General features: G+C 39.2%; 1 protein-coding gene across 1 annotated transcript in view; it reads left to right on the top strand.

Moving 5' to 3' along the window:
• LOC136872044 (N-acetylneuraminate 9-O-acetyltransferase) overlaps positions 1–24,337 on the top strand; it is a 191,061-nt gene that overhangs the window by 148,613 nt on the left and 18,111 nt on the right. The window contains exons 12-15 of the mRNA XM_067145876.2: positions 8,417–8,653; positions 10,083–10,189; positions 20,791–21,007; positions 22,709–23,063. Coding sequence (XP_067001977.1) covers positions 8,417–8,653; positions 10,083–10,189; positions 20,791–21,007; positions 22,709–23,053 — 906 coding nt within the window. The 3' untranslated portion in view covers positions 23,054–23,063. The remainder of the gene's footprint in view (positions 1–8,416; positions 8,654–10,082; positions 10,190–20,790; positions 21,008–22,708; positions 23,064–24,337) is intronic.

Genomic DNA, 24,337 nt, shown 5'->3' on the forward strand with positions numbered 1-24,337 from the left:
TTGCTCTGGCCTGTGCCAAGAGACAGATACAAAAATACTGCATCCATCAAGAAACGGGAACAGGTGGGGAATTGACCATATATGAAAAGAACTCCCTATATACCAGAATCTGTGTATTACATGAACAGTTTGTGAAAAATGCTGACCTCACTTATATCTTCACAAAACATATTTTGTCATGTTACCTGATTACCTGAGCACTCACCACTATTCTGGGAACTGATCCCTTAGCACCTGGCCACCAAAACTGTCTGTTATTTTTTAACAGCAAGACAAGCCTTTAAATATGCCCTCCTGGTGAAGTCAGCCCTTGTCCTGTCAATCACAAAGTAAATTCTGCCTAGCTGTAAATTGGAACATTGTTTTGAAGGTTTTAAAAGAGGAAAGAAAAAAAAATCTGCTTCAAATGTCTGTTGTGCCAGTTGTAATTGTTCTTTTCAATTCTTTCAATCCTCTCAACTTTTCAAATCTTTCTATGTCCCACACAGTAAGAGTGCCAAGTCCAACAGTATACACCCTGAGTAAATTTTCTCTTTCTTACATTTCTTCTTTGACTTAACATTTTCCCACAGATGCAAGATCTGCTCTTCGAATTGACAAGGGCCCATTTTATGTTATCGCATGCAATGTTCAGTTCAAATCGAATGATCTTCGCTTCGGTGACTTATGTATCTTGCCACTGCTGTCCTGGTCTTCCATGGGGATACTTCCCTTGATGATCAAGTTGTAGGCATCATAAGCTGCTTTCAGGATGTGGCCGTAGCACCTCAGGTGCCACTACCACATTTTCTCTGAACAGAAACAACTCTCATCCTTTGCCAGCTCATGTCATCGCTTATTTGATCAAGGGGTCTCTTAAGAGACCAGCGTAACATGCACATCTCCATGGTGTATAGAGGATGCTTGACACTTTTGATGGCTGAATAATTCTTACCCACATACAATGCCAACAGACAGACCATAGTATGTTGTACCTTCGATTCAAGATAGACTGACATACATTTATTGCACAGTACTCTTGTGATTCATTTCCATTTAAGCCATGCTGCACTCACTTCCTGATCAGTACCACCGTTGCTCTGCAGGCAGGACCGTGAACACTGGAAGCAACTAGTTTTCACTAGGTCTTGAATGTTGATCTGATGGTGAATGTACTTGGGTTAGTCTCCAGATATTCAGTTTTTGTTACATATACGGTAGGTGCAGACCAAATTGGCTTAGGCGGTCACTCCATCTTTGAACACAACCCAGCAGTTCCACTTTGATACTGGCTGTAAGTGAGATGATATTGGCATATGACAGTGCCCAGCATACATTCTAATGCAGGTCACATAAGATGGTATCTTTAACAAATCATGAAGAGTACTGGTGACAATGCCCATGTCTGATGAACTCTGTCTCTCACAGGGAAGCTCCCAGAGAAGCCAGCACATCCCCACCCTTAGTCGTTGTTGATTTCAAAAAGGCATTTAACTCCATCAGTCATGCAGCTATGTACAAGTATTAACCAAGCAGTGCATAAACTCCGTGTCATCTATGGAATCTTTCCAGTCTTTGCAGATGTCTACAGAGCAACCAAAGAGTTTCCCATTGAAAGAGGTACAAAGGAAAACCATTCTATATCACCCATGCTATTCATAACTGTGTTAGAAATGGTGTCAAAAGTAAAATGGGACAAGGTTGAATCTGAATCGATAGAAAGAACTTGAACAAACTGAGATTTGCAGGTGGCATTGCACTACTGGTTAACTGCTTGGAGGAACTCCAGTCCTTAGTCAGTGACTTTGCATCAATGTGTCAAGAAGTGAGCCTGACCGTAAACTTTCAAAAACAAAAATTATAGGTTATACGAATGGATCCCAGTGACAACTGTACATCTTGAAAACATCCTACTAGAATGTGTCATTGAATACACCTATCTTGGTCACCTTGTCAACGTTAAGGGGAGCTAAGACTAGAAATATATCACCGCATGAAGCTGGGTTGGAAAGCATATGGGAGGTACTCGGATGTCTGTAAATCATATATACCTATAGACCTGAAGAGAATAGTTTTTGATCAGTGTATCCTCCCTGTACTAATGCGTGTGAGGCCTGGACACTGAATGAATTTGTCAAATAACTTAGAACAGCTCGAGGAGGCATGGAAAGACCGATGCTGGGTTTCTCAAGAAGAGACAGAAAGAGAACAGATGAGATATGGTCAGTTACTATAGTTTCTGACATCATTCAATGGGTGGCAACCCTGAAATGGCAGTGGGCTGGCCATGTGGCTTGTAGAAAAGACTGTCGATGGACAAAGCCTTAGAGAATAGCAGAGACCAAGAAGAAGACCACCAGACTAATGAGACAAGGATTTATGGAGAACTACAGGAGTTTGTTGGCAAGGAATTGCCCAAAACTGTACTGCCTGGAAATAAATATTACATTATCTTGTTCACAGACTTTGAGACCACTTCATACAAACTGTGTCTGAAAAGTTTGGTTAATGACCACCTAATTTGTACACCGTGCTTGTTCAGACGATGCACTCGCGCATACATATTGCGAGACATGACACCAAGTGTCCCCCATCGGTCAACTCAACACAGGTAAACGGAGTTGAACGCTGCAACATATCGCACGGAGTCAGTGTGAGGACTCGTGTCATTGCACAATGGAGTGCAAAATGGAGCAACGTGGTAACATGAAGTTTTGCTTCCACCTAGGCAAAACACAATGGAAACACACGCAATATTAGTGCAAGTTTACCACACTCAAGCAGTGAGTAAAAAGTGCATTTTTGGCTGGTTTAAAAGCTTTCGAGATGGAAAGGAAGGTGTTGAGGACGAGGCGCGTTTGGGTCGACCAACCACAAGCACATCTCCAGACAACATTGAACGAGCGCGACAGATGCTTGTGAATGATCAGCGACTGTCCTTACTAATGATAACAGATGAAGTGGGTGTAGGCAAGGACATTGTAAGGATCATTGTTCATGAACATTTGAAAAAGCGGAAGATTTGTGCCTGGTTTGTACCGCACAAGCTAACAGATGAGCAGAAGCAAACTCGGATGGAAACGTCGGGAGATTTCATTGATGTTTGTGACCAAAATCCGGAGGTGTTGAAAACCATCATTACAGGAGACGAGTCGTGGTGCTACCAGTATGACCTGGAGACCAAGAGACAGTCAATGGCGTGGTGTTCAGCGTCTTCTCTGCCTCCCAAGAAAAGTCGACGCACAAAGTCCAAGATTAACACAATGCTGATCGCCTTTATCGACAGCAATAATGTAATTCATCATGAATTTGTACCCTAGGGTACAACTGTCAACGCGGAATTCTACGAGGGAGTTTTGAAACAGCTACTGCAACGCATCAGACGGGTTCGGCCTGAACTGTACCGGAGTGGGCAGTGGATGCTCCTCCACGACAATGCCTGTCCGCACACCGCGATCCGCGTGACCCAGTTTCTTGCTGAACGCCAGGTGACTGTTCTTCCACACCCTCCATATTCTCCGGATTTGATGCCGGCAGATATTTTTTTTGTTCCCCCGTCTTAAAGTAGCCCTGAAAGGCCACCGGTTCGACAGTGTAGCAGGTATCCAACAACGCATGGCAAGGGTTCTCTGGGAGATTCCAAAAGAAGCGTTTGCTGCCAGCTTCCAGCAGCTTTACAGTGGCTGTCAAAAGTGTGTTGTAGCTAGCAGAAATTACTTTGAAGGCCAGTAAAGGAGTTTTGTGTGTAACTTATGTTGTCTTTATTTCATGAGACCATTCTCGAAACTTTTCAGACACAGGTTGTATAATGATTGAATTGGCTGATAATGATGATGATTCTTACACTTAATCAGTAATGTTTATGTTTTTCCTGTCGAATGGCTTTCTCAGCGTGCAATTCTTCTGATCCACACCATAAATAATTAAATCATCTCCCTTCTGGCAAACTAACAAAATTGCAAAGTGTCAGTTCATCAGGAGAGCTGAAACAAGTTGTGGTTTCTCATGTAAAATCCATTTTTATATTTTTATGGTTGGTTTTGTGTGTTAGCCACACAGATCGAGCTGTAGATGCGAAACTTTGCCACTTTGTGGTCTTACAGATCTGTATCATGTGAAACAAGACGAACTAACATAGACTCCTGATATTTATCATAGACTTTGCTTTGGCTTGCTTCCTTATAAAAAAATCACCACCACCGCCTTCATCAAGTAAAGACTACACCTTCTCACTGCAATCATTCTTTCCTATCTTATGTAAATAGGAAAATCTAAACTGCAGATTCACTAGTTTGTAACTATTAGCGAGGGGGGCGAAATGTTACAACTTATACACTTACATAGTTCAGTCATATATTTAAAAAGATGCTGTGTATGTTCTAATTAAAATTCTTAAATCAAAATGAAATTGAAATTAAACTTAACATCAAAAATTAGAAATTTGAGGACTATAACATGCCTTTTATCCTTTAAGTTTCTGAGTCCAAGATTGCTGTTTTGTTTATAATGCTAATTATTTTACATTCATTTGTAACTGTGTATGTATCTCATTGGGTTCTTATTTTAATGAGTCATTGTTCTTTCCTGTTTTTTTCCTTTCCTGGTGAAATTCCTCAATTATGTGTTGGAATGATATAACTGTAACGATCTGTCTTCTTCTGTAGTCATATTGATTGAAAGCAATTAGAAATTCATGGTTTACCTGTGATTGTGATCTTACAGATCTGTATCATGTGAAACAAGAGGAACTAACATAGACTCCTGATATTTATCATAGACTTGGCTTTGACTTGCTTCCTTATAAAAAAAATCACCACCTTTGCCAGCGTTTCACCCCTGTATGCTAGGTTGGGCTCATCACTTGGTACCTAGCACACCTGCCAAGACGCATGGCTTGTGCACACCGTGGAGGAATGAGTTAGCTGGAAAATTTATAATGTCCAATAATGGACCATTTATATTGGTATTATAAATTTACTCATTTGGGACAAATATTTTATAATCCCTATGGGAATCAATATCTATATCATCTGATGGCCAAGCAGGCATCAATTTTTGGTAATGAGACAAAGTCTCTCATAGTGCATTGGCACTGCCGGTGACTCCAAGTAGCCTACGCAGTGGCCTCCACGGTATGCACAAGCCATGTGTCTTGACAGGTGTGCTAGGTACCAACTGATGAGCCCAACCTAGCATACGGGGGTGAAACGCAGGCCACCAGGAATGAGTTAGCTGGAAAATTTATAATGTCCAATAATGGACCATTTATATTGGTATTATACTGTGGATCTCTTCGCCATCTTAAAAGCTCTAAAGTTTGCACTGAGTGACAAAAGAGGCCACTTTCCCATGGGTACCGACTCCTTAAATTCTCTGCAGTCTATTGTGTGATGCTGGCACTAGAATCACTTTTGCATGGTTTCCAAGCCACATGGGAATTGCAGGGAATGAACTTGCGGATCAAGATGCAAAAGAAAGCAATACTTTTACCACCTAGACCTATGAATGTCGAACCATCTTGGTGTCCTGGGAGCCGGACTGGCTAGCTATCCAAAACAGTTAAGAAGACAACTGACCTGTGGCAGATGTCTTTCTGGCCTTCACGGAGAGGTCATAGAAGTTCTATGCACTCTTACCTTCTAAAGAGGAAACTTTTGGTGACTGTACAGGCCAAATCTTGCGTAGAACATATGTCCACACATCGTGCAGCTGAGGGACAGGGGAGATCTTGGCTGGGTTTTGCGAAGTTTGCGTTCTTGTCGCTTAATGCAGCCAGTCCGTCTGGCATGACCTCATCCGACTCCACAGCCGTTGAGAACTGAAGTGAGAGGTTCCTCCTCCGATTGTTTGCCGTTGGGTCTTCAAGTGATGGATTCCACTGTTATTTCCTCCCCTGAGAGAACCATCACCCCACCTAAGGGAGCTCATCCGCCTGAAGCCGTTGGCCACTTTAGGGAGTCAGGTTATTTACCGTTGCCTAACACTCGGCCTTAGCAGTTTTACAGCTGGGTGCCATACCAGCCAACCCTCCTTTGTCTTTCCGGGCTTGGGACCGGACAGTGGCAGGCGTAGGCTCTAGAACTCCAAAGACTATCTGATGCCAGAGACCTGCAGAACTTCTACGTGGGAATAAAAGAGATCTACGGTCCATCTCCCTCTTCAATTGGAACTCTGAAAACAGTTGGTGCTAACACTCTTACTGATGGTAGAGATATCATGGAGGACTAGAACTTATCAGGAATTCTGTGTGGCACTTGATAGGCTGAAACCTAGGAAAGCACCTGGACCAGACAACATCCCTCTGGAACTAATTCAAGGTGGAGGCTAACCCCTGAAAACAAGGCCCGAACCAGTCTTGCCACTTTCTTTTCTCGTAGCCGATGATTTCCTCAGCAGACTCAATGATAACCCTTTGGAGTGTTGACCATTCTTGCTCCACGTCATTTATGCATACTGGATTGCTTGCCAAATGGTTCATGATCACATTTTGGAAGTCTGACAATGTAGATTTATCTGAGAGCTTGAAAGTGGATTCTAGGGCGTATAAATTTCAAGTGTTCTGTTATTCAGGAGGTTCATGTCATTTTCAGCTTAATTAAATAATCTTTGACCCCCTGCGGGTGGGGGACGCACATGTAGAATACACCCGCGGTATCCCCTGCCTGTCGTAAGAGGCGACTAAAAGGGGCGACCAAGGGCTGACTGAATTAGAACCATGAAACTAATTTTGAATCGTACCATCACACGGGGAACACCATAGGTTGCCTGTACTTGCGAGTAGTACCACTAAATTCGGTACGAAATAGGTTTGTGATTAGTAGCAGTTCAAGCTTGGCCTGGTGGATTCCAGTACCCGTGCGTCGTACCCATGTGTGCAACACCGCGGGTCTGGGCGTAGCCTGTGAGTTGTACCACTATATGAGCAGCACCGTGGGTCTGCGTTGCCTGTGATTAGTACCCACTATGTGAGGAACACCACGGGAATACCGGCGCCCGTGTTTAGTACACCTAGGTGGGGAACCTTCTCGGTTTGCGTTGACTCTGAGTTGGGCCATTGTGTGAGACACACCATAGGTCTGCGTAACTTGTACGTATTGCAATACTTGTGAGTAGTACCATATTTTGTGGAACACCGTGAGTCTTCGCTACTTCTGATTAATACCCCAACATGACACATACCATGGTTCTATTTTACTCGCGACATGTACCATTCTGTGGGGCCTTAGACGTGGATTTTGCACCCCCTTTAGACCCCAAGCATCATTGTGCTTTATAAGTGGTTCCTTGGTCGGTAATAATGTTATTTTCGATCTGTATTGAGTCCGATCCACTGGTTTTTGTTTGTTTGTTTTGTGTATTGTTGAGTTCCTGTCCATCCATTCATTCTTCATGCCATATTTTATTTTTATTTTGGTCAGTGGATGCCTTTGCAATTTTTGTTCTTCCATTTCGTACCATTAGGGGCCGATGACCTTCGATGTTAGGCCCCTTAAAACAACAAGCATCATCATCATCATCAAATAATCTTTGTTTCCATTAATTTGTTCAAAGAGGATGATTACCTTGTTGTACTTACTCGTAAAACACATCACTCCCACCACTCTTAACACATCAGAAATTAAAACGGAAATGACCTGATCCTTCCAAAAATGAAGGTAATGGCAAAAGGAAGGAAGAATCACAAAACATATGAAATTGAAGAACTCCCTAGGGCTCACAAACTTAATGAACAAGAGTTCATCAAGGGAGGTTGAGTAGAGAAATGACTGTGAGGAATCTGACTAAGTAAGTGGAAGCAACGCCAGACTCAGCTAGGGCCCAGTGTTCACAAACACCCAAGTTCAACATAAGTAACTTACCGAGGGAAGAACGCAATAGGCTACACATCTGAGAGTAGGATGACATTAACTGTATGGTAAACACAACTGTTAAAACTTGAAAAGGCAACTTATATTCATAATAGTACCAGAACAGAGTTCTTAGGGTCCCCCTTTTAGTTCCCTTGTACGACTGGCAGAGGGTGCTGTGGATGTATTATTATGGCCCTTACCCACTGGGAGTTTTCGTTCACTTTCTTTAAGACTTGTACTTTCTCTATCAGTGTTACAACTTGACTGTAAAAATGAGTTTTACCCTGACCATTGGAGCAGACGATGATCTGAGTCTCTTTTAACTGAATTTCCTAATAGTGCCTGTGAACCTACTATACCAGTTATGTTTTCTCATTCCTTTGGTATCTTTTTAACTCTTTTTGGATTCTCCTGGGAAAGCAAAGCAAAGTTTTCACCTAACTTAGAGATTTCAGGTAGTTTGGTTTGTTTCACTCAGCATATACCTAAAAGACTGTCATACCTAGTACTCTGAGCCTTGAAATATAAAGTGAAACATTTATTTTATTTTATTATTATTATTATTATTATTATTATTATTTTTACAGATTCTCTTTCGACTAAACTTCATGACTGTGACGCTGTGCTTATGTATGAATCGGCCGTACCAGTTCTACTATTTTGTCCCTCTGGTGTCGTTCTGGTTCCTCATGGTGTACATAGTATTAGCATTACCTCCGCAAGTAACTGCTGCTTCCTCAGAGAGCAACCCTCTACAGTATTTGTATCTAGTCATCAAATTTGTGGGACTGTTTAGTGTTATCACCATTCTATATATGTCAGAGGTGAGTCAGATAATATTTTAGTTTGGTTCTGCTTTATGTTACTCATGACTGGGTAGATGCTGCTTTATTTCCTAGTCCAAAGTAGAAAATGTAAATAAATCATAGTAAATTACTTAACCTCACAATACATGAGTTGATAGCTTGGCTGTTGATAGGAAGGAAGAAGGGAAAGCGTACAAGGGTGAGTAGTTGTGAAGTACAGTCAAAATTTGTTTGAGTTTTTAGTGATCTGATAATTTAATAATCAGATAAATTGTTTTAAGATACAGAATATCAAGGTCCTAAGCTCCTAGACCTGGTCACGAAAGCCAAGCAATGCAGCTAAAGATTTGTCACACTGACTGTGTGACACTCCAATATTTGCAGCCCATCTGGCCAGACAGTATTTGTCTTTGCAGGTGAAAATGAAAACCTACAACCTGTTTTCCAGTCAATGACCGGGTGAGGGATGGGACGAATGAAGCCCCCAACTTGCGGCGAGGATATGAATTGTGCCGGCTGCCGAGGCCTGTCGCATTCCTCTGGGACAACGATTAATGACTTACAGATGAAATGAACTGATAGTGGAGAGCGTTGCTGGAATGAAAAATGACAGGGAAAACTGGAGTACCCGGAGAAAAGCCTGTCCTGCCTCCGCTTTGTCCAGCACAAATCTCACATGGAGTGACCAGGATTTGAACCACGTTATCGAGCGGTGAGAGGCCGCCTGATCCATGGAAGCTCCCTCTTTGCAGGTCATAGCCCTTAATGGGCAGCATATGCCTTGAGCTTATGTATTTGATTTATTTATTTATTCATTTATTCATTTATTCCTTTATTCCTTTTAAAAAAAGGACGAAGTCATTTTCCTCACAAGTTGGGAAGATCTCTCTGGTGGTAACTGTTTTGATAAAATGGCAGAATTCCACTTAGAGAACTGGAAGAATAAATTTGTGTCTGAACTGTGAGAGCCTCCATCTTTCCATTCTCATTCCTGTTCCAAAAGTAAGGAGGCATGATAGCTGAGTTGCTGGCTTCTGACCAAGGTGGCTGTGGTTTGAATTGTGGCCAATGCATGTGGTAGGTTGGATCCCGACTCAGACCAGTGGCATTTGAAGGTGCTTAAATACATTAGCCTCCTGTGGATAGACTTACCAGCACATAAAAGAACTCCTGAAAGATAAAATTCCAGCACCTCTGTATCTCCCAAGAATTGTAAAAGTAGTTAGTGGGACATGAAAAGAACAATATTATTATTATTATTATTATTATTATTATTATTATTATTATTATTATTATTATTATTATTATTATTATTATTATTATTATTATTATCCAACAGTCATGTAAAACCACAAGCTTGTTTTTGCTTTGTTCTGAAAGTGTACAGTAGAATTTCATTCTTACGATAAAATAGTACAGATCATTGGGTTTTTCATATTTTTTCTAGGTATTCTTTGAAAAAGTGTTTGTGACACGACCGTGGAAAGCGCTATTTGTCACAACAGACGATGATATACACGAGTGGTGGTTTCGATGGAAACTTGATAGATACAGGTAAGTGGCCTTTAACTGATGTTCAGGAAATTTTTCATATTTTCATACAAAATGTAACATATTTTGAAGAACGTATTTTATTACAATGACAGTCCCATAAAATACAAGAAGCATTTGTTAACTTCGGATAATTGCGGAATAGAGACGATCAAGTCCTAATTGAAAGTACTAAAATACAGGAAGGAAGCATACTTTTATGAATCAAAAGATAGCTTTTTAATGTGTTTTTTTTCTTTATAGACTACTAGCTACCGAGGAAATGCCCGCTCATTTTGAGTCATGTAGCTATCCGCTTGCATTCAGGAGATAGTGGGTTCGAACCCCACTCTCAGCAGCCCTGAAGATGGTTTTCTGCGGTTTCTCATTTTCACACCGGGCAAATGCTGGGACTGTACCTTATTTAAGGCCATAGTTGCTTCCTTCCCACTCCTAGCCATTTCCTATCCCATCTCCCAAATTCAAACTGGCAAAAACCTCAGAGTCAGAGCATAAAGATTTGACACCTTAATAGTTACGGTCTGCAGGCAACTGCAACGTTGAATCTTTTCAGAGAAACACTAGCATTTATTGTCAGGTTAAAAGAAACGTGATTGTGATATCAAATTGCATAAGCCGGGCTGAGTGGCTCAGACGGTTAAGGCGCTGGCCTTCTAACCCCAACTTGGCAAGTTCGATCCTGGCTCAGTCCGGTGGTATTTGAAGGTGCTCAAATACGACAGCCTCATGTCGCTAGATTTACTGGCACGTAAAAGAACTCCTGCGGGACTAAATTCCAGCACCTCGGCGTCTCCGAAGGCCGTAAAAGTAGTTAGGGGGACGTAAAGCAAATAACATTATTATTATTATTATTATTATTATTATTATTATTATTATTATTATTATTATTATTATTATTATCATCAAATCACATGAGTATAAACATCCAGAGTCTTTGTGAAAATATAATGGAATGCTAAGAAGAAATTGTCTAATTTCATATTCCATTACGGAAGGTTGATAGGTTTGAAGGTATGGCCAAAATGTAAATATGTAAGACATAATTTGCAGCAACACATACAAGGAAGAAATTACTCTTTTAATGTTTCATTAAAATTAAATTGTTGAAGGAAATATAGTTTTGAAAAAGCAGTATTTAAAAAAAAAAAAGTTATTTACCTAATTAAAGTCTAATAAAGGATGAACTTCTTCCAAGTTGAATTCTTATCTCCACTTTCTCACTGCTGCTTGTATCATTCAGATTAACCCATTGCCATCAAAAATCGTGTCAGAGACGTGGTCAGCCACCAAGACCAAAGAGCCGGACCACGTGTCAGAGACGTGCTGAACTTTGTCATGTGTTGGTATCAATAGTTTTGCATGACAAAAATATATGGTAGTGTTATGCTGCTCCATATTCTTTCTTTAATGTCTTTGGAAAGAGATGATATCAGTACTGTTGTTTATGTTACCTAAATCCTTGAAAATTAGGTGGGTGTCCTCCGCTACGGTATTTCCTTGTCACTATGGCTGTGCACAGATGTAAACATTTGAGTGAGTTAGATATCAGAACTTATTTGTGAGAAAGTGGTGATAGTGGTCTCATGTGAATCAGCAGGTGATGATCAAGAGTTTATGAATTATGAAAGCAATGAATCTTCGTCAGAAAGTGACAGTAATTCAGATAAAGAGTTAGACAACACACAGCCGTCCACAATCAAAGCGGCCCAACATTCGTGCTAGATCACGGTCAACTGAAAGAGATTGGGAATGGAAAGTTGATGATAACATACCAGGTATATGTAAATTTATTACCGTACCATCTCTATCTGCAGTAGTTTCTCATAGTCACGGTGATAAACCCTCAGCATTAGAGGCTTTCGCGTATCTTCTGACTGATTAATTCTAGACAGTGATAACTACAAAAATAAACAGATACGCAAACCAGTGTTTATCCAATTCGAACTATAACCAAAAACTTTATGACGATAAATGGTTTGACACTAATAATGATGAAATGAAGGGTTACTTTGCACTATGCATTATTATGGCTCAAGTAAAAAAAGCCCTCAGTGAAAATGAACTGGTCAAAGACGGGTATTGTTGAAACTGCGCTGTTCAGTAAGACAATGCAGTTTGTGCGCTTCTTACTTATTTCAAGGTTTCTGCATTTTCGTGATAACGAAACTGGAGATGCCGGTGATAAGGTAAGAAAAGAAAGGAGTTTTGTGGACTATCTAAATAACAGATTTCAGTCCCTTTATCTTCCACAGCAGGATGTAGCTATTGACGAGTCACCGATGAAATTCAGAGGGTGTTTATCTTACTTGCAGTTCAATCCTTCCAAGCATGCTAGGTTTGGAGTGAAATTTTATAAACTTTGCGAATCCAGTTCAGGCTACTGTGTAGAATTTAAAATTTATACTGGTAATGATTTACTTGTAGGAAGTGGGCTGAGTGCAAGTGAAAATGTAGTGCTAGAACTGGCAGAACCTATCTTTGACAAGGGATATAATCTTTACTATGCCCTTCCTGTGTCCAGATTGGGTCACGTAAAAGAAATCCCGACCAGTCTCTCAGGGTTCATAATATTTTTTTTTACATGGGATCAAGATACGCTAATCAAAATTTTATCTATCATTAATCATGATGGATATCTCCATCCGACCTATCATTGGGCTGCAATGCCTCAATTCTAATTTACCTTACATTATTATCGAAATTATAAATAACATGTCATATACATCTTAACTGCTGTCATTTATTCAAACAATATAAAAATGTGGGTAAAGTAAAATGGAATTATGAAGTTAAAATCCATAAATCGATTAATTAACATTTGATCTAGAGGTTTTCGTTAATGTTCACTGTTGTATTTGTTGCATATTTTTAAAAAAATCACAATTGAAATGAACTATTATCTTACTTTCATATAATATTCATAAAAGAAACTGATAAAATAAATACATATCTGCATGGGAAATTAATGGTTAAGTTAAAATATTATAATTATTTATGTACATTAGTTTTTGTCAATATTCTTTTAGTTTTTCTTAGGACAAGATCTATACATCTTCTTTCGGAGTATCACAAGTTAATTTCTGGAAAACGATACGTTTCTCATTCAGTAGCAAACATGTGCTACTATTCATTTGAAATTATAATATTGACCAGCATCATGTCATATATTAAATCATTTTCCAACATAAATCAGTCATTGAACATAATTTAGATTCTCAAGTACGGTATGTCTAAACATCAGTACACAATAACCTCGTTTATCTGGATTAAGTGGGACCGGAACTGATCCAGATTATCACAGATCCAGATAATCCGGGAAAAAAATAAAAAACAAATATAGTACATGTTATATAGTCTATTAACATAAGTTGTACAGTAATACCTTTTTTCACTTGTACAAAAAAATATAAGAACACTTTTCGTACAATTACTATTGTTTTTTGCACTAAAATAATGTGCAAGTTTTTTCTGTTTTACATTTGTATAGCGTTTGCGTGCAGCATGATCACCAAGACATTTTACTAACAACAGTTCTGCCGGTGTGGTTTCAGTCAAGGATTCTAAATAGGCCATCAGTTTGTCCAGCTGCGTTGTTGCCTCTCCATGAGTCATTGTTTCTTCTGATTGAACACCGGTTTCATTTTCAAATTCACCAGCAGTGAATTAATACTGCGTTGCATTCAGAAGAGCGTAGATTCGAATCCCACCTCGGCCGTCCTGGGAATGGTTTTGCACGGTTTCCCATTCTCAGTTCCAGGCGAACACCGGAACAGTACATTTGATGGACCTGGCCAAATTACTTCCAATTCCTGTCCTAATTATCCTTGGCAGAAAAGACACTCAAGAAGAGTTGACGCCGTAAAAGAAATGCTGTACGAGTAAAAATATTTTTTTTTATCTGGATATACCGGAGATCCGGATTAATGAGGGCGGGATAAACGAGGTTCTTGTGTATGTGTCCTCATGCAAATGAATTAGATATATAGGGAATATCATTCTCAAAGATATTATGTGATATCAATTCGTTTATATTCTCTATAGAAAGTAGTAATAACTATCCATGGAACACTCATCGATTTTATAATAACAGACCAAGAATGGGGAAGATACATCATGAATACGAAGATAATCCCCAGTGAAAGTATGGAAGGTGATCATAGATTATTATTTGTGGAATTAAAACCAGTAAACATCCCGAAAATTATACTGAAGAAAAAACCAAAGATCAGGACGTGGGAGTTGATGGAGGAGGATAAAAGAGTGGCATTCCAAGATTGTATAAAAAGGAAATTGCCTAACACAGAAATATGAAGTGGAGAAGAAGATTGGGACAATTTTAAGACAGACATTTGTGTAAGCAGCAATTGAGGTATGCGGGAAAACAAAAACAAAGAATAAGGGAAAGGAGACACTATGGTGGACAGATAAAATAAAGAAAGAAATAAAATAAAGGAACAAGGTGAAGAAAGATATGGATAAGGAAAAGCAAAAAAACATATCAGAGGGATGAGAATAAGATAAGGTTACATGTGGAATATAAAAGATTGAATACAAGTAAAGAGGAGTATCAAGGAAGAAAAGCAGAAATGTTGGGGAGAGTTTACAAACAAAATTGAGCAAGATAGTCAAGGAAATTAGAAACTATTATACAGAGCAATAAAATCGAAAAGAATAAATCAAGGTATTAGAGAGAGAAGATGGATCTCTAGTACAGTACATGATGAAAAGGGTCTTCAGAAGGTGATGGCAAAATATTTTGAAAAACTTTTTAATGAGGATGACTGCTCGGAGAAAGAAGGAGATAAGAAAATGGAAATAATGGATGGAGAAAAAGAAGAGAATGTGATAAAATGGATGGAACTTGAAAGGGCAGTGAAAGAAATGACCAAAGGTAAAGCAAGTGGAAAAGACAAATTCAATGCTGATATGTTTAAGGCAGCAGGAAGCAGTGGACTACAGTAGCTATGAGCCCTCAGTGCCATATGGATGAAAAGATACCTGAAGATTGGCAACAAGGAAGCATTGTACGACTGTTCAAAAAAGGAAATAGGAAGAAATGTGTTAATTATAGAGGTATAACCCTATTATCACATGAGCTAAAAATAATGGAGAAAGTCACAGACAAAAACTGAGGGATATAATAGAAACACAGTTAGAGGAAGAACAACATGGCTTTAGATCAAATAGATCAACAGTAGACTTGATATTTACAGTATGAATGATAATGGAAAAATACCTGGAAAGGAACAAGGAAATCACCTTCATATTTTTGGACTTGGAAAAAGCTTATGATAGTTAAGAGAAAACAGGTATGGGAATGCGTACTGAAAAGGAATGTACCAAAATCATTAATTAACAAGATAAAAATGTTCTATCATGAGAGTAAAAGCAGTGTACAAGTGGGGAGTGGTGACTCTGAAACATTTTATACAAAAAGAGGTCTCAAGCAAGGAAGTGCACTGTTGCCATTATTGTTTATTATATTGATGGATGAAATCATAAAAAGTGTAAAACAGAGTATCAGTAGTGATGAAGTAAATGCTTTGATATTTGCAGATGATGTGGTGATTTGAGGAAAGGGGGAAAAGGGCGTTCAAAGGAGACTGGACATTTGGAATGAAAATCTGAAGGAGTTTGGAATGGTAATTATTTAAAAGAAAACTGTAGTCATTCACTGTGGAAAAGAGAAAAAGAGAAACCAAGTGAACATAGACGGAGAACGGTTAGAGAATGTAGAACAGTTTACATATCTGAATAGCATTATTAATGGAAGTAATGAAATCAACCCTGAAATTAATAACAGACTAAGTAAAGGAACAGCATTAAGTCGGAGAGCTTTTATCGGATGACAAAGTACCCAAGAGAACGAAGTTAACATTATATAAACAGTATTTCATACCAGTTGTAACATACGGACTAGAAACGCTGGTAACTAGTAAGAGACAAGATAGTAAGATCCAAGCAGTAGAAATGAAATTTTTAAGAACATCGGTTAAAAAGACAAGAAGAGATAGAATCCAAAATATTAAAATCGGAGTAGAGCTAAATATAGAACCGTTAGTACAGAAGATACAGAAAGCAAGACTGAGATGGTTTGGACATGTAAAAAGAATGGGAAAGGGACGGGTAGCAAGAAGGGAATTAGAAAGAGAAATTGAAGGAAAGAGAACAGTTGGAAGACCGAGAAGGTGGATGGATCAGATTTGAAATGACATTAGAGAAGCTGGATTGGATGTAGCGGAAGTAATGTAGCAGGAAATGTGGAGGAGGCTTGTTAACCACACCCAGGAGACTGGAGTGGGACATTGATGATGATGATCCATGTTAACTTATGTATGCCATAATTAATTTTTAAGAAAATGCTAATTTACAATAGAAATACCAAGTCAAAATGATCAATTTAATGAACGACTTATTTCATAAGGATATCTTTTGATGATCTTGTCCTGCCATAATATTTTATAAATATTGCAATACGTCATCACTATCATGGGATATGGATTCTCGTCATTGCATCATAAACATATACGATCCTAGTTTGCGTCAATAATCTCATCTTTCTCTTCAATATTATATCATCGTAGCAATATATATTCCTTCAGTTCATTCCTCATTACATTCATATAACATCATAACATCTTCATTTCCTATTTCATATCTCTTCCTATTCTTTCAAATATTCCATTATATAACTTATTTTGACGCATAAATCATTTTATTCTCGACCATTCATGTCATTGGATCAGTATCTTCTTAACTAACATTAACATGTCTCCTGTCTGCCATCATATCCATATATTAACACGTCATTCGGCATTTTATCAAAGATCGTAAAATATTCCACTCATAATCACTTCACATACGTCATGGCATAACATGTTGGGATTCTTTGATTTCATTGAAATATCATTATCACAATATTATATCGCATTCCCTAACAGGAGTTAGTCTTGTTTCTTAGGAAGACTACCTATTCCCTCATATTGACACAATAAATAAATCACTCACGAGAATCTAACACAGTTTAGGTCATTCTGAAGACAATAACATTATACCACCTAAAGTTTAACTACAAATGAGCTATACTTCTCCCTACATATCAATTATATACATTTATTTGAAGGAACTTATCCTTTTTCCTTTGTTTCCGGAATGATATCAACTTTTGTTCATCCTCCACAGCTCTGGGTGATGGTCATTTTATTCCGCTGGTTATCGAGATGTCATCTGGGGTCCAGGTTCCTCTCTGCCGTGTCAGTTCAGCTCGGTATCATCCGGATAGTCTGCCTCAAGCCATGGCGATCTTGAATTGTTCAATTGAAAAGATAAAACACATTGATGAAATTCAGCTGTAACATATGGATGTTATCAAAGCGTTCTAACATAATTTTACAATGAGATTCAATTTCAGATTGCTTTGTGTAGACTTAATTGCTACCAGATCTCCAATATATCTGCTATTATTTCAGTTTTACGTCCTATAGAATTGTTTTATGAATTATTATGTGTTGACGCTGCGTTGTATCGAATTATTTCCTCTCTGGTCAAGGCCTTGTTCCTATCGTCTTCAATATTGCTGCTGATCAATCCTCTCTGTATTTAAATTATATAACGCGTATATTAAATTAATCTTCTTATATTTACGCATTATTTTGTTATCTAAACGCTATAAATATTCTTTCCTTCGTGAATTTGCGTCTTTCTCAATAGCTTTATGAGACTTAATTAGCTTGACGATCGTAATGTGTCTGCTTCCTTTGAATGCTCTTTCATTTGTGTGTTCCTAATGGTGTTGGTTTTAACAATTCAAATTCTTATTTTGTCTTTACCACTGCCAATATGATCTTGAATATTTCAACTTCACATCATACTAAACTTCTTAGACATTTTTTTAAAAATTTATGCATTGTGTTTAAACCGAGCTCGATAGCTGCATTCGCTTAAGTGCGGCCAGTATCCAGTATTCGGGAGATAGTAGGTTCGAACCCCACTATCGGCAGACCTGAAGATGGTTTTCCGTGGTTTCCCATTTTCACACCAGGCAAATGCTGGGGCTGTACCTTAATTAAGGCCACGGCCACTTCCTTCCCACTCCTAGCCCTTTCCTTTTCCATCGTCATCATAAGACCTATCTGTGTTGATGTGACGTAAAGCAACTAGCATTGTGTTTAACTTCGTTATCGGTAATCACGTTCATCCCAACTCGATTGAGTTTTATTTCTGGAACAGTGGAATGGCACATTACTTAGATAACTGGTATTCTTATCATCTAAATTATTTGTGGAACTTCGTAGCAGAAACACGAATACCATAGAATCACGCTTCATAGTACAGTACAAAAGTGACGTGGAAGAAACAAGAAGTCAAGTAAAGAAGAAACAGACTCTAGCAAAAAACTTTTCTTCAGGATCATAACACTAAAAAATCTTTTCGTTTTTTAAACAAGTGATTTTATTAAGCCTTCGGGACTTAAAATGAAACCAAAGACATTCTAGTCCATAGATAGTAATTTTAATTTATTTAAGTTTAACATCCTAGTAACAACCATGCCCCTCCGCACACTACCTCCCCCCCCCCCTCCTCCAACTCGTACGTCCCTTTCTAACACCAGTTTTTTAAATGTAAACTATGTGATTGTTGTATGCTGTTTTTATCTAAGCTTTTATGTAAACAGCTGATGATGATCGCAAAGCAATCAAAACATGTCCTGATATGTTTTTATAAGTAGCCAAAACCCAAACCCCATGGCACTACAGCCCTTGAAGAGCCTTGGCCTACCAAGTGACCGCTGCTCAGCCTGAAGGCCTGCAGATTACGAAGTGTCGTGTGGTCAGCACAACAAATCCTCTCGGCCATTATTCTTGGCTTTCTAGACCGGGGCCGCCATCTCACCATCAGATAGCTCCTCAATTCTAATCACGTAGGCTGAGTGGACCTCGAACCAGCCCTCAGATCCAGGTAAAAATCCCTGACTTGGCCGGGAATCGAACCCGGGGCCTCCGGGAAAGAGGGCTAAATAAAAAGAAAGGTATCGATTAGGTGGAAACATTTTTTCATATATTGATTAGATACCACAGGAACTGTACGAAGAAACAGAAAGTTGATGCTCAAGGATTTAGGAAAGAAACAACTGTAGAAAGGCAAAACAGACAGAAGGTCAAATCACGGTGTAGTAGCAATAAAATGGCATGACCGCAAGGATGTTTACATGCTAACTTCAAAGCACAGAGGTGTGGAAATGGTGGCCAGTGGGGCTAAGAACAGAAAGAGAGGGAACAGAAAGGGTCAAGTAGCAGATGGTGCAGTAGAGTGCATCAGGAAACCCTCATTGTCATTGGTCTTGGACTACAACAGGGGAGTGGCAGGAATGGACAGACATGATCATGTGGTTGCCTATTTTCCTATTATGAGAAAATTCATGAAAGGTTACAGGAATATATGTATTATCCGTTCTAAAGTAGTGCAGGAAAGAACACAAAAGTTCACAGCATTTTGCATGGACCTGGCAGAACAGATTTTGGAATCTGTAACATTGCCAAATTACACAGGAAGAGGACGGGTTTCGAACGGAGATTGCCCAACTAGACTGCAAGCAAAGACATGGGCACATTTCCCTAGGCATATTCCTGCTTCTGCAAAGAAACTTCATCCCACCAAAGCCTGCAAAGTTTGCACTTCAGATGGAAAATGCAGTGAAACAACTTGGGAATGTGAGAAATGTGGGGTAATCTTCCTGCCTGTTCCAAGAGTTCCCATACCAGTGTTAGGTACTGAAATTATAAACATGTTGACAAGTTTTTATCCAAATATGTTGTAAAATATATGTATGCTACCGTTGATACGGTATGTTTTACCTGGCATCACCTATTTTAAATTGGTATTCTGTGTTATAGATGTAGATCATTATATTAGAATTCAAGGGGTTAATGACAAGACAGTCGACAGTCATATTGCACAGACCATCCGATTCCCAGAATCTGAGCTCTTCTGCCGCCATGTGATAAATTAAGGCACGGCACATGCACTCACCAGAGCTTCATTAATGTCCTGAGTTCTACGACTTTAACATATAAAAACTTAATACGCACAAAATATCCCTTTACCAAGATCCACACCAACTCATTGGGGTAAAACTTTAATTGAGCCTTCCAGGGAACAGACGATGTCATAGAGGTTACAAGTTGAACATGGCACGAACAGACGATGTCATAAAGGTGAGAGATACAACATAGCGACACTCTTCAATTTGAATTACTTGCTTGAATACAAATCAGTTCTCGCATATTTTTCAGAAAAATTATTTGAGAAATTATATTATGGACATTTTGCATGTAAGATCGCATTATGCCATGACCTGGCTAATGAACTGCTTTTATGTCTCCGTGTGGGTGTTCTTCAATAGCATCAACCAATAAACGTTAACATGAGAAGATGTTTACAGCAGGACTGGTTTCCTCAATGACGGCAGTATAACATTTCTTTTTTTATTTGTTGAAAGAAAGGAGAGCAGTGACCAACATGCATCACACAAACATGGGGGAGCCTCTGTGAATGGATCCAGTAACTTTAGGGTTACTGATCAGATGTATATGTTGTATTTGCAGTATATCATTCGGGATGGTATTTGCTGTGGCGTATCTGCTGGCCCAGCGCTATAACTTTCTGGACGACAACAACCACAGTAACTTATTCTCGCCAGGCATCGCTCTGTCTGCAACGTTGGTGTCGCTCATCGGTCTGGGCAGCTACACCACCTTCTCGTTCCTGTGCAGGAACAAACTGGAGTGCAACGAAATCCACTCCTACACTGTATTTGTGCCTGTAAGTAAAACATGATAAAACTTTTTTTAAATTTTAATAGTAGGGTACATGAATAAGATGTATTTAGGTAGAAGGGAAAGTGGCTGAACAGTAGCTGGAATGACATTTGTGTAAACACATTGTGAATATAATCTATTATCATACTACCAGTTCCTGCAGTTCTGCCCACCATAGGTCATCCAACAGAGATCTGATTTGCCCACCATCTGGTACAGTAAAACAGAGTGTCAAAATTGACAAGCAGGTAACCTAAACAGCAACAAATTAAAATGCCTGCATGTGGTAATTGAAACTGTTTGAATTTTATTCTCTCTGACTACAACAGCTTGTCATTATTTTCATCCTGTAGTATTTTCCTGTCCTTAGTAGCTCCCTCATAGTTATATAACCAGGGGTTTTCAAATAATTTGCAGCCTTCAAGGGATTTTAAAATTATATTTTAAGAAATGTGAAGAAAATTTACAAAAATATTTCATAGCTCATTCAAAAATATATTGATTTTTATACCCTTTATAGACCCAAGTCAGAACTAATTCATTCTTTAATATTATTTCTTCTTTTTAAGTATTCACTTGATCTGAATAGATTATTTTTTGACCGGGCGAGTTGGCTGTGCGCGTAGAGGCGCGCGGCTGTGAGCTTGCATCCGGGAGATAGTAGGTTCGAATCCCACTATCGGCAGCTCTGAAAATGGTTTTCCATGGTTTCCCATTTTCACACCAGGCAAATGCTGGGGCTGTACCTTAATTAAGGCCACGGCCGCTTCCTTCCAACTCCTAGGCCTTTCCTATCCCATCGTCGCCATAAGACCTATCTGTGTCGGTGCGACGTAAAGCCCATAGCAAAAAAAAATATATATATTTTTGATTTAAACAAATTAAAATCTAAACTTTGGCAGAAAATTAGCCCTCATGAATGGCAGTGCTAGGTCTTAACCATTATACAAATAGTAATGGGATCCATACCAAATCTTGAACTCTATGCCAACCTTACTATAGATATTTTATGCTAAGTAGCATGCAGTGAATACCAAGACATACTTTAATTGCCATTGGTGTATCAATTCTTCTCTCATTGGAAGTGCTGGCTGGTACATAGTGCTGTTCACTCAAAGGCATTTCCAGGGAAGTACTCCTGGAAATAATTGCTGGGATTTTAGGCTCTTACAACTGTATGTCATTGTTCCCTTGATGCTACTCCCACTAAATTGTCCTTCTTTTAAGTTTTGACTAGATTATTAATTTCAGTTTGTCTTTAGGTATTCCTCCCCCCCTCCCCTTTTTTTTTGTCGTTTGTCAAATATTATTTCAAATGAACTGACATTGTTGGGTACACTTCTTCAAAATTCAATTGCCGTGGGTATAATATTGTTTATTTTTAATTACACTCTTTTATGCAATTGTAAAATAGTGTTTGAAGCAATTAAAATTATCAGACCTTCATTTCAGTTGAACTACACATATTATTTCTTACTGGTACCTGTGTTCTATTTGCGGAATTTTACAAAAATTGGCCTTTTTTAACTGCAGCCCGCGATCATGCCTAAGGATTCCAATGTGGCCCTTGAGCCCTTACAAATTTGGAACCCCTGTTATATGCAACAGAGGAGGTGGCTGCCACTATTTCTACTCATGAGGAACAGCTGTCTCACCTATGTTTCAGACCTCAATCATTCTGTGGTGTTTGTTTTATTTTTTACAGATTGTAAGTTACATAGTGCTGCGTAACATTTCCGGGGTGTTAAGGACGCGATATTCCAGCTTCTTTGCATGGTTTGGCCGCATCTCGTTGGAGTTGTTCATCAGTCAGTATCACATCTGGCTAGCAGCAGACATTCATGGGGTGCTAGTTCTCGTACCTGGTTACCCTGTGCTCAATGTGATAGTCACGTCGTTCATCTTTGTGTGTGCCGCGCATGAAGTACACAATCTTACTTACGCTGTGATGCCATTTGCTGTTCCATCAGACTGGAAGCTGGTACTGAGAAATGCACTTCTCTTTCTGATAGTTTTGGTGCCCATTGGTATTCATGATGGCATGTTCTGATTTTGTTCAGGTGAGTACAGTTGCTTATATGAGCAAATTTACTTATTTTCAATCCATTTTTTAACCATCCCAATGCTGTGATCAATTTAAGTAGTCCACCAGTGCCGCAGTCGAGTTAATTCAGTTTGAACATTGAGCTCTCATTGCTGCCCTTGAATAAACTAGATTTACTTGAAACATGCTGCAACCCATATGTTACATTTTCAGTTACATATTTTATTTTGTTTTTAAATTTGCTTTATGTTGTACCGACACAGATGGATCTTACGTTATGGCGATGATGGAATAGGAAAGGCCTAGGAGTGGGAAGGAAGCATCCGTGGCCTTAATTAAAGTACAGCCCCAGCATTTGCTGGTGTGAAAATGGGAAACCACGGAAAACTATCTTCAGGGCTGCTGACAGTGGGGTTCGAACCCACTATCTCCCGGGTGCAAGCTCACAGCTGCCCACCCCTAACCACATGACCAACTCGCCCGGTACATAGTTCGTTAGTTTATGAATAGACAATTGTGGAATAAAAGTGTTTATCTTCTGTTACGTGAATGTAAACCCTGTTCTCTGCACCATGGCTTCCACTTGTGATCGTAGAATGTGTCCCGAGGAAATTATTTTGTGTTTGGAAGATATTCATTCAGATGTAGAATTTGATAATGGTCAGACTGATGCAAGAGATGTTGGAGCAGTTTTGGAAAGTGATAGTGGCGACAACTTGCCATACGGTAAGGAGTAGGAATGAGACAAATGGTTACTTTCAGGATCATGTTCCTGTATACCCATTATACTGTAGTATTAGAATGGAGTATTAGGATATAAAAGTAACATAATACAAGTTGTAGGTCGGCTTTTGGGAGGAACAGTCACTATACCTACTGCTTCTTGCATCCGCTAACCACACGTTACTAAGTATGTCAATTGCAGTACTATATCTCCATCTCGCTTTCTTCAGTCCCACTGTCCCATTCACCAGCTCATCACTCACATTCTCAACTCTTCCAAGGAATTTTTTGCTATACCCTCCATAGGGGCCAACGGCTTTGGGCAGATGAGCCCCTTGGGGTGATGGTCCCCTCAGCGTAGGAAATGACACTGGAACCCATCATCTGTGTCTTTAGCCCAACAACAAAATGGACGGAGGAAACTCCTCTTTGTGGTTCTCATCAGTCGTGGAGGCGGATGTGGTCATGCCAGACGGACTGGCTGTAAAGGCGCAACTCAATGGTATTTCGAGTCTGCGGCAGTCAGGTTGCAGTCATGGTACTAGAACCTGCATGTTGCATTTCATA

This window comes from Anabrus simplex, chromosome 1 (assembly GCF_040414725.1).
Source record: "Anabrus simplex isolate iqAnaSimp1 chromosome 1, ASM4041472v1, whole genome shotgun sequence".
Classification (NCBI taxonomy): domain Eukaryota; kingdom Metazoa; phylum Arthropoda; class Insecta; order Orthoptera; family Tettigoniidae; genus Anabrus; species Anabrus simplex.